The sequence below is a fragment of the Camelus ferus genome, chromosome 16 (genome assembly GCF_009834535.1).
Source record: "Camelus ferus isolate YT-003-E chromosome 16, BCGSAC_Cfer_1.0, whole genome shotgun sequence".
NCBI classification, from domain to species: Eukaryota; Metazoa; Chordata; class Mammalia; order Artiodactyla; family Camelidae; genus Camelus; species Camelus ferus.
In genome coordinates this window covers 32,275,308-32,292,543 of record NC_045711.1, presented here as the reverse complement: position 1 = coordinate 32,292,543, position 17,236 = coordinate 32,275,308, and the positions used below count along the sequence as shown (strand labels likewise).

General features: G+C 40.6%; 1 protein-coding gene, 1 non-coding gene and 1 pseudogene across 2 annotated transcripts; 1 reads left to right on the top strand and 2 right to left on the bottom strand.

The window, feature by feature from the left end:
* Positions 1 to 259: 259 nt before the first annotated feature.
* On the bottom strand, positions 260 to 9,014 carry KPNA2 (karyopherin subunit alpha 2). The gene is made up of 11 exons (XM_032457064.1): positions 8,861 to 9,014; positions 7,452 to 7,549; positions 7,162 to 7,299; positions 5,440 to 5,528; positions 4,329 to 4,597; positions 3,868 to 3,962; positions 3,508 to 3,771; positions 3,095 to 3,328; positions 2,671 to 2,853; positions 1,404 to 1,553; positions 260 to 608 (listed from the first exon to the last, which is right to left on the bottom strand). Exons 2-11 carry the CDS (start codon positions 7,524 to 7,526, stop codon positions 516 to 518), a joined length of 1,590 nt encoding a protein of 529 aa, XP_032312955.1. The 5' UTR covers positions 7,527 to 7,549; positions 8,861 to 9,014; the 3' UTR covers positions 260 to 515.
* Positions 9,015 to 12,418: 3,404 nt separating this feature from the next.
* Positions 12,419 to 12,491, top strand: TRNAR-CCG. The gene has a single exon. It is a non-coding gene; the product is annotated as a tRNA-Arg (tRNA).
* A 2,963-nt stretch (positions 12,492 to 15,454) lies between these two features.
* Positions 15,455 to 16,716, bottom strand: LOC102507300 (annotated as a pseudogene).
* Between the last annotated feature and the right edge of the window lie 520 nt (positions 16,717 to 17,236).

Below are 17,236 nucleotides of genomic sequence, written 5' to 3'. Positions count from 1 at the left end.
CCGTTAAATAAAAAAATAATAATAAATAAGTAAACCTAATTACCCACCCCCACAAAACAAACAAACAAAAACAAAAAAAGCAGGCAGGAAGTTGTCAACCCTGTATCCTTGAGGACATGACAAACCTTACATCAAGCAATGTCTGCAACCAGAACCACAGGCCTGGTTAGTCACACTGATTCAGTTTAGTTCCTCTTAATTAGCAACCTTTACGAGCTAATTAGATTAGATTAGAAAGCAACACATAGGCACAGTAAAGTGAAGAAAAGGGTGGAATTTAATCTTTATTTACAGGACACTGCAAGATATGAAGTTCCACACAGAAATTAGAAACCCATTGACAGGAGAAGCTTCATACAGTATATACAGTTTGGAACTGTTCAAGTATAGTTTTGTTGTAAAAAGTGCTACAGTAACAAACCACATTTAAAAAGAGTTCTTATTAGAGAAACAGTAAGACAAACTTATACCAAACACAGTACACAACAAACAACTTTACGCCTCAGCTGTACAATCTAAAAGTCAAAGGTCCCAGCAGTGCCATCCTGAACTTGGAATGTATAGACTTCAGAGGTAGTTTCTGGCACAACATTTTGATCTTCCTCTTCCTGGAAGTATTCAAAAACAAAACAATATAATCCCACAAATATGGCACATTTCTAGGTATCTTTATTTACTCTTTTTTTCTTTTCCCCTCAATTTATTTAAGCTAAAAACAAAAACAAAAAAACAGTTTACCCATTTCTCCCATCCCTCCACCTCTGGCAACCAAAAATCTGTTCTCTTTATCAATGAGCTTGTGTGTATTTTAACATTCCACACATTACAGAAATCAGTGTTTGTCTTACTCTGACTTATTTCACTTAGCACAATACTACGTATTCTCTCTTAAGGTCTTTTTGCATACTTCCTGAACCACATTTCAATATCTGAAATAATGGAAGGAGGGCTGATGAAACTTGCCAATTCATGAGTGTCTGAAAGGGGACGGTTAGGTTCTGAATGGGTTAAGAAATGCTAATTCAGTAACAGAAAAACAGATTTTCTTAACCTGTCACTTTTCAGGAGGCAAGAGGAAAACTGCTCACTAGACCAGAGGATGTTCACAGGATTGGTCCACTTCTCCAACTCCTACACAAACTTACTCTCAAGATATTCTAAGATTCCTAAGGCAATTCATTTGAAAGTAAATTGGTGACTTTTAATATCTTAAGTTAAAAACATGGTATTATCATCCAGCCAAACACCAGAAGAGCAAGTATGTACATTATATTCTACACTATATTTTTGCTATATTTAACAAGGATACACAGTTCATTAAAAAAAAATGTAAGGAAAAAATCTTACGGGCTTGACCTTAAATGTGTACTTTCCAAGTTCTTATTAACATTACCATTACTCACCTCTACAGAGAAATACTTCTCAATCAGACTTAATGAAGCTTTGTACACAGACTCATTTTCATGGTTTTGTAGAGCTTCAATTTTGTCCAAACCTCCACATTCTTCAATCATTATACTAAGTTTCTCAGTTTCACCTAATTTCTCAGCAGCCTAAAAAAAAATTTCAAGTTTACCTTCTGAATGTTGTTTTAAGAAGAGAACAATGTCTATGTTTAAGTATCAGTATATACCAGACAGAAATAAACACCTGGCAGTTCCTTCAACAACCTTGTTGAGAATAAACTATCTCCATTTTTATCTACATTTTACACTTTTTTGAAAATTCAAGGGAATCGTATCTGTACTTGTTTTAGCAACTACTTCTCTAGCTTTCGGCCACAGAGATCTTAGAATACATCTCCATCTTTTCTGTGCATCAAAATCACCTGGGCAACTTTAAAAATGACACTATATCCAAGTTCAATTGGTATGTAATGGGAACAGGAAACCACCATTTTGTACAAGCACTCCAGATAATCCCAAGGTATATGTAGTCCAGGTGGAAAACCACTGTCCAAGGCTAAAAATGGCCTATGGTGATGGTGCGTAAAAACAAATTTCCCTGACTGGATTATTTGCTGATATCAAGAACCTATTACGTATAAGAATGACACTGTGATGGGATTTTAAGTCCTCAATGTTTAGAAGATACATGAATATTTACAGATAAAATTATTATACTTGCTCCAAAATAAACTTTTAGGTAAAGGCGAGTAGAGAAAGAGGCCAAGTGTTGACAAATTATTTATGTGAGTGATGGATACACCAGGGATTATTATTCCAAATCCAACTTTGACATTTAACAATGTCCATAATCAGAAGTTTTAGGTTGTTGAGTAGGATCTACCTATCATTAAACACTGTGACATGTGCTAGCATGCTTGGATCCATCAGGAATGTAATCAGAAGAAAAATTTAATTAACTAGGTCATTCAAATTAAATTTCACCAAAACTCAGTATGAAATTGGGGAATTAAAGATTCTTGACAAAATAAATAGGTATGAATAATGTCCACTTGTGTACCTGACCTCAACTCAGGTCACATCATGCACTTCATCTATCTCCTTTCTCTCTCTTTTGATCCCTTGTCACATCTTTTATCACGAGTTTGGCTTTCTGATTCGGTGGCCCACTGAGTAAACTCAGCTGCACACCGCCCCCATCTACATAGTAAACCAACTATCATTGAGTCCAAATTCAAACAAAGGCCCCCTTGTTAAAACTCACCTGAAAGATATTTGAAATGGCATCCAGAATAACCAGAATAATCTTGGTATCTTTTGCAGTTAAGAGGTTCATCAATGGTTCTATTATGCCACAATGAACCAGGTATACGATCTGTTCAACTGTTCCACCGCTTGTATAATTGGTCACAGCCCATACAGCTTCCTTTTGCGTCTTAAAGTCTGCCTAGTTAACATAAGTAAACAGGTTTATTTCACAATGGTCATAAAGTAAGATTCTAAAAGTACTGTTTTTAGAAAAACAATGACTATAACTATCAACTGGTTCCATCCAACCTTAAGTAAAAGAGGCTACTGACTATTATTTAGCAAAGGACTCTAAGTAGAACCCAGCATTAGTACAGTTCTACCAAATGCCCATCCATAAACACTAACAACCCTTTTATTAAGTCCTAAGACTTCACTACCTTAGAGAGAACGCCAACAAGGAACGGGACTAATCCATGATTTACAACTTGCTGTATCTGGTCCTGGCGGCCAGCCGTGATGTTTGACATTGTCCACGTAGCTTCCTTCTGAATATTAGTTTTGGAGTTTGTCAGCAGACTGGGAAAGATGGCAAGTGCTCCCGCATCTATTACAACCTGAGTCTGCTCGTCTGTCCCAGTGACAATATTTCCAATGGCTCTTAGTGCAGGAGTCTGAAAAGGAAAAAAAATCTTGATGCCAGCAGTTATCTTTCCCAGCACTGCTCAAAACCTCTATACTCTACAAGTTCTGACAAGAGGCTCACTATGGCCTAAAACAGGCAATACGTTAATATTACTAGCAACTGAGTACATTCCTTATATTTTATTTTCTCATCTGAAAGTTAACTTACCACAATTGGCAGTTCAGAAGCTCCTAAAAGCTTCACAAGTTGGGGTACAACCCCTGTCTTCACAACCATTTCAATTCGTTCATTTGGACCATCAGTAAGGTAGGAAATGGCCCAGCAGGTATCTGCTAATACTTCCGGATCATCGTGATGCAGGAGACGAACTAAAGTAGGAAGAATCTGCTCAACAGCATCCAAGGGGGGTGCGGGATTTTTGTTGCGACAAAGGTTTGAAAGTGTCCAGGTAAGATTACGTAAGTAACCACACTGCGGGAAAAAGAAAAATGCAATGAAGTTCTGTTTTTTGAGGGGGTGGGGAAAATCAGAATCAATGAGTAACTTGACTTATGGTAAGTAACTTACTGCTAAAGATGACATATCAGGAACCGCAAGAAGAGCTAACAGCGGGTCAACTGCACCATACTTGATAACCAAGTCTCGAAACACTGATCCATCACCTTAAAAAATTAAAAAAGGCAAAGTTAATCACAACTACTTGTCCAGCACCATCAATTCCAGTGACTGGAAGCACCAGTTTCTTGACGCAAAGAAAACACTCAGAAATTTCGTAAATTAGATGCTACTTCCACCCCTTATAAGCACTGGAAGCAAGCAAGTTCAAAACCTAACACAGAAGTCACTATTGGGAACAGTTCTCAGAGCTTTCTGAGATGCTCTTCCTGGGTTATAAGCTTCAAATTTCACTCGAATAAAAATTTCCATTTCTTTCTTTAAAAAAAAAAATCACTGTTACTTATGACAAGGCATTTCTTTCACCCTCAGTATTAGAGACATTCAGTCAAAAGAATTTTAAACCCAAGTACCTGCAATGTTCCCTAGAGCCCACACAGCTTGTTCACTGATGTGAGCATGGGGCGATGCCAACAGAGAAATGAATGCTGGGATAGCACCGCCATCTACCACCGCCTTGGTCTGTTCTGATGTCCCGGAAGCAATGTTAGTGAGGGCCCAAGCAGATTCAAACTGAATGGGACTACAATCAGTTCTGCCCAAGAAGGACACAAATTTTGGAATCAAACCAGCCCGGATTATGTTGTCTATGGGGGGCTGCTTTTCCCTAGAAAGCAGTTTCCTACGGGTAAGCAAAAAGAGAAACAAAAGTTGAAGGTGATTACAAAACAAGTCTGTATGAAAAACAATTTAAAAGGCAATTCAAGAGTTTACAACTTTAGACAGTCTTTCACAGTAAAGCACTAAATGCCAAGATATTCTGGAATTTAGAGGACCTAAAGAGACTGGTTGCTACCACACATGGTGTCTTTTAACTACTTTTCCAAAACCGAAATATTGCTGTAATGTAGAACCCTTCTCTCTGCATCCCTGCAATAGTCAATTTAAGATCTTGTAACCTTTTAAAGACCCTGACATCCTGATGGCATTACAGTCTCATTGTTAATTTAATTTGCATTTTTCTGACTACTAGTGAGGCTAAACATGTTTTCCATGATGACTTGTCATTTGGATTTGCTTTTCCACACACTGTCAAGCTACAGAAAGTATTAATCCTTTCTATAATGGATGTCACAAATATATGTGTACAGTGGGAGACAGAAGTCTAAATATGCTTATTTCCTAAATGGAGAGACTGTTCTAAATGAATGTGCCAATTCCACTTACTAAATAAGTTCTTTCCCTGACACTGACCTGAAATGTCACTTTGAGAAAAACTTTATAATTTTCTTAAAAAGTACACCAAAAGGTTAACAGTGATTATCACTGGGAGGTAGGTGAAATCTGGGGCAATTATAGAAAATTTAGGTACTCCTAAGGGAAGATTCTAATGAAAATAGGCCTATGCTTGGCTTAACCTTTACTTTACCCATACCTCCTGCCGGTCTCTTTCCCAACAACACATCTAAAAAGATTTATTTTTTAGGTCACCCATTCATCCATGCTATAGTAGACAAGACTTACCTAGCAGCTTGAGTAGCTTGGAGCTGGCTTTCCAGATTGTTGCTATTTATACCTTTGACAATGTCATCAACAGACCAATTTACGGTGCCCTACAAAAACAGTGGAATTAATTTTGCAAATTATCATTTTTAAGATTAACTACAAACAATAAAACCGCTACTTGCCAATGTGAAGACATAGATTCTAAATTTACAATCAGTTACTAAAAGTTTAGCCCTACATTTAAATTTGTCTGTTAATTAAATGTTCATTATTTAATATGTAGAACAGCTCTCAAACTTGGTGTCATGATTCAATGGAGTCTCACCTAATGGAATATCCCAGCATTCTGTCACTAAAAAAAGTGGTTGTGAACAATTTTAAAAAATGAGAGCAGTGTGAAAGTTATTCCTACGTTGGTCTCAATCGCTTGTATTCAGATACGCTTTTAAAGAAAAAGAGATGGAGGGAGGAGGGTACAGCTCAGTGGTAGAGCACATGCCTAGCAAACACAAGGTCCTGGGTTCAATCCCCAGTATGTCCATGAAAAGTAAGTAAATAAATAAAAACCCAATTACCTCCTCCCCAAAACAAAAAAAAACAAATTTAAAAATTAAAAAAAAAAAAAAGGAAAAAAAGATGGAGTTAAGAGAAAATGTGCTGGGAATTTTCATATCTAAGTTTGTTATCTATGCATTTTCACAATAGTGCTGCAGATATAAATATTACAGGTTGTGATCAGAGTAGGCTTGAGAACCATGCTATAGTTACTTCAACAAGACAGTGTCTCTCCCTAGGAGCTTACAACTTGACAAGGAAACAATAATAAATAGTGTGTGGCAATGGGAGAGGGTGGGGATGTATTTTGTTATACAGCATTTACTCTCCATTTTTGGGGCAGAATGGGGCACTGTAGTAATTTTGAGAAGGGAGCATTTTTCCTGCTAGGCTGACCAAAGAGTGCTACAGGAGAGGATGGGATTTGAGTATAAAACTCTAGAAATAGCACATAGGTGGTATTCCATGAAAAAAAAAAAAAAAAGTGGTATTCAATGAAAAAAAAAAAAGAATAAAATGCAAAGTACTGAAGGAAAGCATAATGTGGGGGAAAAAGCAGGAAAGTGCCTAATATCTTTGAAAGATGAAAGCCATAAATTTGAAAATCTAAGATTAGTCTAATTTACAAAAAAAAAGTCTTCAAAGAATATGAATTTAAAACCATCAAAGTTTCTAAGATGCTTAAAGCAGTATTTTAGGAAAAGTTTTAGGCATATTAATATATATCAGAATGAAGGGAAAGATAAAATTAGGAGACTACTGAAAATATTTCAGGATGAAAAAGACCTAAATAAAGCTGGTGACAAGTACAAAAAAAAAAAAAAAAAAGAATACCACAAACACACACAAAAGATAGAATTTGGTTCTGTACATACTAACTTTCACTTAACACTGGAAAACACTGGAATGGCCAGGTCAAGGTACTGACAGTTTGGAAATACAGGGAAACTTAAAGGGAGATCAGAACTAAAGACAACCTTGGAATCAGCTTCAGTAGATTACAAAGGGTGGGCAGGAAAGAAGACAACCCACCAGAATTATTGACCAGGAAAAAAAAAAAAAAAAAAAAGATCTTCATATCTAATAGTTAAAACCATAAAGCTAGGAATGTTATTTAAATTTCTAAGAAAAGCCCCAAATTGATTTTCTTCGTTTACTGTAATTCATCAACTAAGATATCCCTACCTGGTTGTTACGGTTTTCCTGCAGTGGAGAAGTAGCATCATCGGGAAAAGAGCTGACATTTCTCCTTTTCAGCATCTGGTCATCCTTCTTGGCTTTCCTCAGCTCCACATTAACTTCTATTCGGCGCCGTCTCATTTCCTTGAGAAATGATAACATATCATTTCACCTATTATATCAGTTTTTGTTGCCAACCTGAGAGTATTTTTTCGAATTCCCTCAAAGTTTTAGTCCTTTCCCAAATATCTTCCCATTAAAAACAATACCATAGGAAACCAACAGAAGGTACTCACTGTACTGTCTTTTCCCTTGTTCTTGAATCTGTTAAGGCGGGCAGCTGGTGAATTAGCATTCTCATTGGTGGACATGGTTATGAGACAAAGCGAGAAAGCTGAGGGAGAGAAAAAAACGTCTGTTTTATCATTTTGACTGGCAACAAGATGAGCAGTAATAGAAATACCACATACATACTGAATCCACATTTCTGTATCAGAGGAGGAACTTCGGTTTTCAGCATTATGAAAGTTTTGGCCAAGCGATTTCTGGCCTCGCCCCTCTGAAGGGTTAAGCCTCCTTGTAGCAGTGCTGTCCATCAGAAATGTAACACAAACTGCCTAAATTTAAATTTCCTAGTAGCCACATTTTTAAAAAAGCAGAAAGAAACAAATAAAATCAATTTCAATAATGTATTTTATTAGCCCAACACATCCTATATAGTCTCACTTCAGCACGTATTAGTATCCAAAATACTGAAATCTTTTACATTTTTTTATACTAATCCTGCGAAATCTTGCCTATAATTTAAGCTTACAGCCTAACTCAATTCAAACTAGCCACATGCGTGACTACCACATCGGACAGCGTCTCTAGGCCCTATACTGAATCCATAAATAGTTCACTGAAGACAGAGTACGGGAACTGAGATTACAGTTAAAATCTACGTCCTAGGGGCAATAAATTCAGGCCCTCTGGAGGCTCTATTGTCTTTGGCCAAAACAGGTATAGACTCCACGTTGGAAAAAAATTTTAAATCTGATTCAACATTACATTAGGGAGTCTTTCATAAAATCTCCTCTGAACACCGAAAACTCAGGACGCAGTTTTGCGTCTTCGGCATCTCGCACTTATTTTCATTTCCAGGGAATGCACTTTAAGTAGGCTGACATTAGTTGTGCTTCACTCAAGACTCAGGTACTTAAGGGCCATCTCCAAAAGACAAAAGTAAAAGTCCTCCTTACAAACGATTGTCTTTAATTCCATTATGTTCTTTAAAGAAACTGTGACAGCCAACCCAGGGCCTACGAGTTGAGAGAGAGCACTTCCAACTGCCACCTCCGTCTCCAGTCCCTTCCCCCCATTTCGGGGACGCAGCAGCGGGAACGCGCGGAGGAGGGGCCAGAGGCGCCGGGCCCTCTCGCGGGGCTTTAGCTCTCAGGCCTCACTCGGAATCTCCAGGCCGCGACGCGCAAAAGCAATCGCTGAGGTTTGCAGAGCCTCGGGCCCTAAAGCCCAAGTCCTCGCACCGCGAAACAGCTTTCTCGTCAACGGACGGCGCCCCCGAGGCCTTGTCAACGAGAGAAGCCAAAGCCAGGCCGGCCGGGCGTGTACCCCGGGCCTCCCCTCCCGCGCCCCCCCCCCAAGCCGAGCGCGGCCTGCGGGCCAGCCGTTACCGCTCGGGCTGGGCTGCGGCCTGAGTTCGTACCTCCACAGCCGGCTCAGGCTTCCACAGGAGGCAGTGCGGTGCGCACAAGCTGCGGGTGAGCTGCCCTAGAAACGTCCACCACGGTCAGCCAGAAGACGGTGTGGCTCGTGCAGCCGGCCGGCGCGATTTAAATTTCCCGGTGGCTCCGCATTCCGATTGGCTGGTTCGAGCCTACGCTGTGCGTCCATTGGTGGATTTGAAAAACACGTTGGGGGGGGTCAGAGGGCCCAGGGAAGAGAGGGTATCATCGCGAGATGAGGGAGCGGCCGGGCGATCCCAGAGCGCCTTGCAGTTCGGAATGGAAAGACTCCAGGTCCCGGCATGCAGCGCGAAGGGTCAGTTCCTAGCCCGCCTTGGCAGCAGCCTCGGCCTTTCTGCACAGGGTTTCCTTCTGAACGGTAGCTGGGCGTCTGCTTTAACCAAATACCACAGTTGATTCCCCACAGTTGATTGTCTTTAGAGACTTTGATATAGAAACGTATTGCTATGCATCTTTATCCCTGAAAGGACTCAGAAGAAACTTGATACGGGATTCTGGCCTTTAAGGAAGGGAGGGTAATTGTGTTGCATTTTTTAATTTTGTTTTTTTTTTTAACTTTCATCATAGAAGACTACATAGAAGGCACATATATGGTAACAAAAGGCTTATTATGCCTATTTCTCCAGTCTTATTTTTAAATAATTTCAAATACAGAACTGCAAACCTTTACCCATATTTTCCAAATGTTAACATTTTGCCACGTTTACTATTTCTACTTGTGTGTATAGATACATTGCTTTTACATACTACTTTTTGAACCATTTGAGAGTAAGTTTGAGAAATGATGTCCCTTTACCCCTAAATGTTTCAGCATGTATCTTGTAAGAATAAGGACATTCTGTTATATAACCACACCACAATCATCAAATTCAAGACAATTGAACTTTGGTGCGATTATTTATTATATGGCCCGTGTTCAAATTTTGTCAATTGTTCCAGTAATGATCTATGCTATATCTTATACATTTCCAAATAAAGTGTTGGCATTTTCTTGTATTTTTTTTAAAGGCATAAATGATGATTATCAGAATATCAGGATTATGGTCCAATTTGAGTTGTTTTGGGGGGGTTTATTTAATGTAATTTTTCTGTATTCTGAAAAGGGTATTTTTAAGAAAAGCTGTATTGGTTTACTTTTTTCTATAAATGAATTCAATGAACTTCGTCCCTTCCTGCAGGTATTTTTGCCAGCCTCACTCATTTTGTAGCAGCTGGGAGTCATAGGAGGTTGGGACTCATAGGAAGTTGACTCTACTCACATCTACCCAATGGGCATAATCCTGTACCCCCTAAATGCAAAAATGTGGAAGGAATCCACCTCTAAACCAGTCACAGCAAGGCATTCTCTTGGCTTTTGTGCATGGTTCAGGGACAGGCATGTGCCTTAAATCCATCCAGTCAGGAAGCCGACGTCTTTTGTTTGATGATTGGAGGTGGGAAAGCAGCCTCTGCTCTTCTGAACTGAGAGATGTGAGTCTTAGAAATGTGAAGACAATTGTAGAGAAACCATGAAAGCTCTGAACAACAGCCTGCTCCACCTCAGAAGACGGCAATTATATGAATACACTTCTTTTATTGTTTAAGCTAGTTAAATTTGGGTTTTCTTTGCTTGAAAATATTGAGTACAATATGCCAGAGGTATTCTAAGTGTTTACCTACATGAATACTTCTAATCTTCACAATGCTGTGAGGTAGTATTATTATCTGTTCCATTTCACAGAAGAGAAGGCTGGGTGGTTAAGTGACTTTTCCAGGTTCACACAGGCGTAAATGGCAGACATGTGATTCAGACTCGGGCCATCTGGTTCCAGGATCCACGCTCTCCACCTCTGTTCTGTGCTTGCACCTAAAAACAACCTGAAACAGAATTCTTTGCTATTGTAGTTTGAATGATGATTCAGGAGAGGGCCTTGTCTGGCCTTTGAACATTCCACCCCCAGACATAGGGATTGGTTTGGTGATGAAGATGTAACACAATGCAGTAAAATGTTTAAGGAGACCTTTGAGAGTGAGATATCCCCTCTCTTCCAGTGGATGGTGTGCTGTGATTTTGTGAGCCTGAGAATGCAGCTGCTCGGGAGAAGCAAACCTGAGTGTGCCCAAGTCTGAATAATCATAGTTTGTCTGTCAGTCATTCTTTCAAATCAAAACTGTGTTTCACGTAAAAAGCAGCTAGTTTAGCCTGCAACTCAAACATTGTACAAATGTTTCCTCAAGAGACAACCGTTATATTTTGGTACGTGGTAGAAATGATTTATACATAATTCCCATTTTGTCACACAAAATATTGAAAAGATGTGTACTCAAGGGTTCAGATTTAAATTAATAATTCTTATAGCATCATCATCTAGATGTTCTTAAATGAAGCTGGCCAAAATCTCCCCCCCTACTATTACACAAAGGTGAAGTATAAAGATTATTTCTAGTTTGGTGTCACTGCCTTGATTCACCACAATGTCAGTTTTATCCACCATCACTTCTGTACCATCGGTGCTCTATGATAAGCGATTATTCATTAATAATGTGCTAGTTTTCATGAAAAGCATTTCCTGGATCCACAGGTAATAAAACAGTGACATTACGACACACAGGCACTTAAGATTTAAAAGATACACACCATAACGTTAATAATGGTTAACGTGAATGGTAGAATTACAGTTAACTTCAATTTTCTTCTTTTGGCTTATCCACATTTTTATATAATTTTACAATTAACAGGTATTATGTGTCTAAGAAGAAAACAAAATTGTGTTATTTTTAAAAATCACGAACGCAGCATCTTTACAAGCAACAAGCAAAGAGACATGCATGGTACCAGAAAATCTCTAAATCTTTATCCAAGACCTAGCTTTAGGATAAAAACAAAACAAAATCCGTATCATTTTGTATTTAGGGACCTTGTTATATTGGCTTTCCCTTGAATCTGGAAGGAAAGAAGAGATGTAAAGAAAAACAGGTTAAGTGAGTGGGGAAGGGCAGATTTGAAGAAAAGCCTGTTCACCCAGGAATCCCCCAACAGTCCCCAGAACATAACAGGTTATCCAATTAACGTACGCTGAATAAATGCAGGAAAGAAAAGGAAGAAGGCAGTGAAGGACTGGAAGGTTGGGGGGATGTAAGAGGACCAGACGGCCGATGAAGGTTGTACGAACGCCGTAAAACGCAGAAGCCCAGGCCTCGGTAAACAGAATTAGAACGGAGGGAGGTCTGGCATTGGAATTTTGTTTAAAGTTCCCCAAGTGCGCCTAATGTGCAGCCAGGGCTGAGAACCTTCAGAGAAGAATCCAAGAGCAGACGCCACCCAGAGTTGCCCAGAGCCACCCTTGTTGGGCGGTGAAAACTGCGCGTGCGCGCAGAGACTGGGGCTGTGGGCCGGGCCGAGGGCGCAGGCGCATGCTGCCGCCGCTGGGGGCGGCTCCCAAATCGCACACCGCCCGACGTGAGGCCGCGGAGCGCGGGGGCGGGGCGCGATGATGGCATCACGTAAGGGGACGATGTGAGAACCCGGATCCTGTGGTGACCCAGTGGCCTAATGGATAAGGCATCAGCCTCCGGAGCTGGGGATTGTGGGTTCGAGTCCCATCTGGGTCGCTCGAGGTCTACTTTTGGTGGAGAGGAGAGGCGACGATGGTCACTAACAAAAGTAGATTTTGAAATGTCGTCATTTCAATTTCTCTACAGCGATCTCTAGGTCTGTTGTGTTTACAAATTAGGAAATATATCTCTGTATTTTCACAACACTGCGATTGAAACTGTACTAGTGAAAGCTAAGATCTGATCCCAAACAGGAGCATTTACTCTTGCTTAGCTTATCTGACCTTTCTTTGAAAGGAAAAAGCCTTAGGAAGCACGAACTGTACAGATGGCATCACCTGTTTTTCTGTCTCCCTCTTCAAACTTGAGTTTCACCGTGGGCAGCCACACACGCAAAAGCTCCTTTCCATCCTTATCTCAAGGTGTGTGTGAGCAGATCCAACTGGCTCTAGATAGATGTGTTTCCAGTACTAAGGAGAATTTATAAGCAACTGTCTTTATAACTGTGTTAAAACATACAAAAATAATAAATATAATTTATGGTTTCTATCCCTAAAGCATTGTGAACAAAGTATTGCGTTCCAGTTGCAGTTGGAACGTGAGGTTTTTGTGTGTGTGTATGTATTTGATTTGCAAATTAGTGTACTAAAAGAAATACAATCAGAGTTAAAGCTTTTCAGACTGGTTTAGTTGACTAGCTTGAAAAGTTTAAGCTCTTCTTGTAAAACTTGTAAAAGAGGAATATCACTGAGTTAAGTCCTACTCTTGAAAAACAACTTAATACTAAATGCAATGTGGTATCCTGGATTTGAGCCTGAAACAGATAAAGGATATTATGAGTGGGAAAAAACCCAGTGAAATTGAATACATTCTGGAGTTTAGCTACCAGTATTATACCAATGTTGATTTCTCAGTTATGACAAGTGTACATAGTAAAGTAAGATGTTAACATTAGGGGAACTTAAGTGAAAGGTACATGGGAGCCCTGTGTTCTATCTTTGCAACTTCCATGAAATCTGAAATTACTCCAAAATTAAAAGTTTGCTAAAAAACAAACAAACAAACAAACAAACAAAAACTAAACTAAACAAGCAATGGGGAAATTTAGCTGATACCTTTACCCCCCCTCATTAAGATGAGGAATTTGGTGCTGAATTTAAAAACTAGAACACATTAACAAATAACTAAGCCCAGGAGACAATTTCCAGTTCCTGTTCCTGCTATCTCAGAGTAGATGGCCCCATTAGGTCCTTGCATACAGTAGGTGCTCAAAAAATCTGGACTGCATTGTCTCCTGTTTCCAACATGCAGGCAGCATCTGGGGACAGAGGACAGTGACAATGTCTCTCTGGTTCCCAAAGGCAAGATTGTTCTCATAACACAATGCTCAGCCTGAGAACTGGACAAGATGAACTCCTTACAGGTTCTCTGCCCTTTGGGCTTCCCACTGGCCTGCTCACCTGACTCTCCCACCTCATTTCACTCCTTAGACATTCTTCTCAACCCAGCTCCTTCCCTCTGGCTGGTGTTTTATGGCTCCTTCATCATAGTTCATTTGGCTGAAGTCAGCAAACGTTTGTTGAGTGAACCCCTCAGATTCAGGCCATTCAGTATAAGTTCTACATTTTCCCTGCCCTTCACCTCCATCATCTCCCCTGTTTCCTCCCTTTTCTGTGTCACATGAAGAGATGTCCTTCCTCCAGTCCCAGGCCAGTCCCTCTTTCTGATTTTGCTCTGAACTCAACCCCTGTCTCCTCAGGAAACTTGTCCAACACTTAGTAAACACTCAAAAGATGTAATTTTCCCCCTTGTCTATGTCTTCTCCTTCCATCTACTGGCTCTTTCCTCTGAGTCCAGAACATTCTATAGCTTCTGCCTCCCTTAAAAGCTCAGCCTTGGTCCTGGGCACCTCAGATGAGTCCTGACTACACTCTCTCCACGCAGCCAGACTGTGTCAAAGGGCGGCTTCCACATACCAGGTGTCTCCTTCCCGTCACCTGCCAGGTTCTCTCCACTGCCCTGTTGCCGGTCACACTCCTCCTGGACAGTGACCTCTTAATTGGCAAATTTAAGACGTAACTTTCAGTCCTTATCTTGCTTGACTTCACCATGAAGTTTCAAATTCTTGACGAGTCTTTCCTTCTTGAAACATATTCTTTATCAGAAAAATCTCCTTTTCTCAGTTCTCCAGTCAACTTCTCAATCTCCTTTTGCTAGTTCCCTCCTGTTTCTAACAATGGAAACAAATCAGCCAACCCAAGCAAAACAAATGATAATTCATTGGAAAGACATGGGGGAGGGAGGTGCTTACAAGTAGGGGAGCAAAAGTGGAGGACCAGTCTTGGGAACCAGCAAAATCAAGGACACACCAATGGCCTCACAAAAGCAAGAAGCTGGAAGTCCAGTGACTCGCAGGGCCAGAAAAGCCTGTCAGGATGCTGCCACGGCTGCCATTCTTGCCCCGCTGTCACACAGCTACAGCTGCGGTGAGTGCCTCTGACAGTTGTCTTCATCCTGGGGCCACTTGCTCCAGAGTCAAGGTTCTGGGAAAAAGTTTGTAACTGGCCCACTTGGGTTATGGGTCTTTCTGCTGTTGATTTGTGAGGCCACAGAGGAGTTACCCTCCTGCCAATTCTTCCTGTAAAGGGGAAGAGGTAATTCCTTAAAAGGAAAAAGAGGCATGAATGCCAGCTGACCACGCAAAACACCGGCACATTTCCTGAGCACAGATTTTGTACATTGTATTTGTAGTATTCCATAATCATTGTTCTAGCATCACTGTTGAGTTTAGGTGCTGTAGAATAGGTGTTTTTTCTTCATTCAACTTCGTTTTAGTGGGTCTTAAATTCTCTGACAGATGTTTTTTGATTCAGTTGTTCCCATTAAAAAGAGCTGGTTTTTCTACCTAATAAAACTAAAAAATGAAAAAAAAAGTGCTGGTTTTAAGAACGAATAACATAAAGCTGCCACACACACACACAACAAATAGTCCACAAAACATTCTCCTTTCTGTCTGAAGGTTTTAGGATGCGTTGTTATCATCGACCAGTCTCATCCTATTAAACTTAAATGGCAAACTGAGACACTTCTGAGATGGTTCTTCCACCGCTGATTAAGATCAGGGTGGCAGGTATTGGGGATAATACCCATTTAGCCTTCTGAGCTTTCTGGGCAGACTTGGTGACCTTGACAGCTCCAGCAGCCACTGCTTTGGTGACACCCACAGCAACAGTCATGTGTCACAAAAAGCAAAATGGCTCAGACGAGGATCTTCAGAGATGCTCTCAATGAACTTGCCAGGACCCCTATCAGTGGTGGCAGCATCACCAGATGTCAAGAACTTGGGGCCATCTTTCACCTTTTTCTAAGAATGATGATCAATCATCTCCTTCGGCTCAGCAAACTTGCAAGCAGTGTGGTCCGTGTGACAATCCAGCAGAGGTGTGTGGCCAGCACTGATGGGCCTGGATGGTTTAGGTAACCACCTGAGTCAGGGAGCCAGCTGCTTCCACTGGTGGGTCATTTTTGCTGTCATGAGCCACCGTACCACCACAAACATCTTTGACAGACACGTTCTTGACGCTGACACCCACATTGTTCCCAAGAAGAGCCTGGCTCAAATCTTCATGGTGCATTTCAGGAGAATTTCCTTCAGTTGTACCACTGACTGGAGCAAAGGTGATTAGTGTGCTGGGTTTGAAAACACCAGTCTCCACTTGGCCCACGGGGACAGTACCAACACCACCAATTGTGTGATGTCCTGGAGGAGCAGACGCAGGGTCCATCACCTGGACACGTTGATGGCAGGATGCCATCCCGAGCTTCAGGCAGTGTCGTTCTACTGGCATTGCCATCTCTATGGCTGACTGTCTGTCCCTCAAATCAAGGTGTATTAGCACTCAGCTCCAGCACCATTCCAACCAGAAACAGGCACAAATGCCACTGTGTTGCATCGGTAGCCCATTTTCTTAATGTGGGTTCTGACATCCTTAAGAATTTCCTTGTGTCCCGTCTGGCTGCAGGGTGGCCCAGGGGAATCCATTTTGTTAAGACCAGCAATTAGTTGTTTCACACCCAGTGTGTAAGCCACACATTTGGAGATACCTGCTTCAAATTCACCAACATCAACAGCAACAATCAGAACAGCACAGTCAGCCTGAAATGTGTCAGTGATTGTGATTTGATAAAGTCACTGTGTCCTGGGGCATCAATGATGGTCACACAGTACTGGCTGGTCTCGAATTTCCACAGGGAGAGATCATTGGGGAAACCACACTCACATTCAGGTTTCAGATCAAGAAATGGACATTACTCTCCCCTGCCTTCTCCAATGACTACCTCCTCCCAGGGTGACCAGTAGCCTTATTTCTAACAGCAACAATTGGTTTTGCTTCTTTTTCTACTGGATCACTTTGGAATTTTAAATTTTAAAGGTTTAGATAAATACAAATGTTTATTAGTATTGTATTAGTCCAGATTTTCAAAACTCATTTAAGAATGTCAGATAGCAGGGAGAGTACAGCTCAGCTGTAGAGTGTGTGCTTAGCATGCATGAGGTACTGGGTTCAACCCCCAGCACCTCCAGCAAAACAAAACAAAAAACAAAACCCACCTAATTACCTCTCCTGAAATAAATAAATAAATAAATAAATAAATAAATAAATAAATAAATAAATAAATAAATAAAAGAATGTCAGAAAGTACATCAGAATTACCATTAAAATCCTAGCCAATAACTTGAACATTCAGAATTATCATACTTTAAAATTTTACCAGATTTCAGTATTAAAAACTACAGCAAA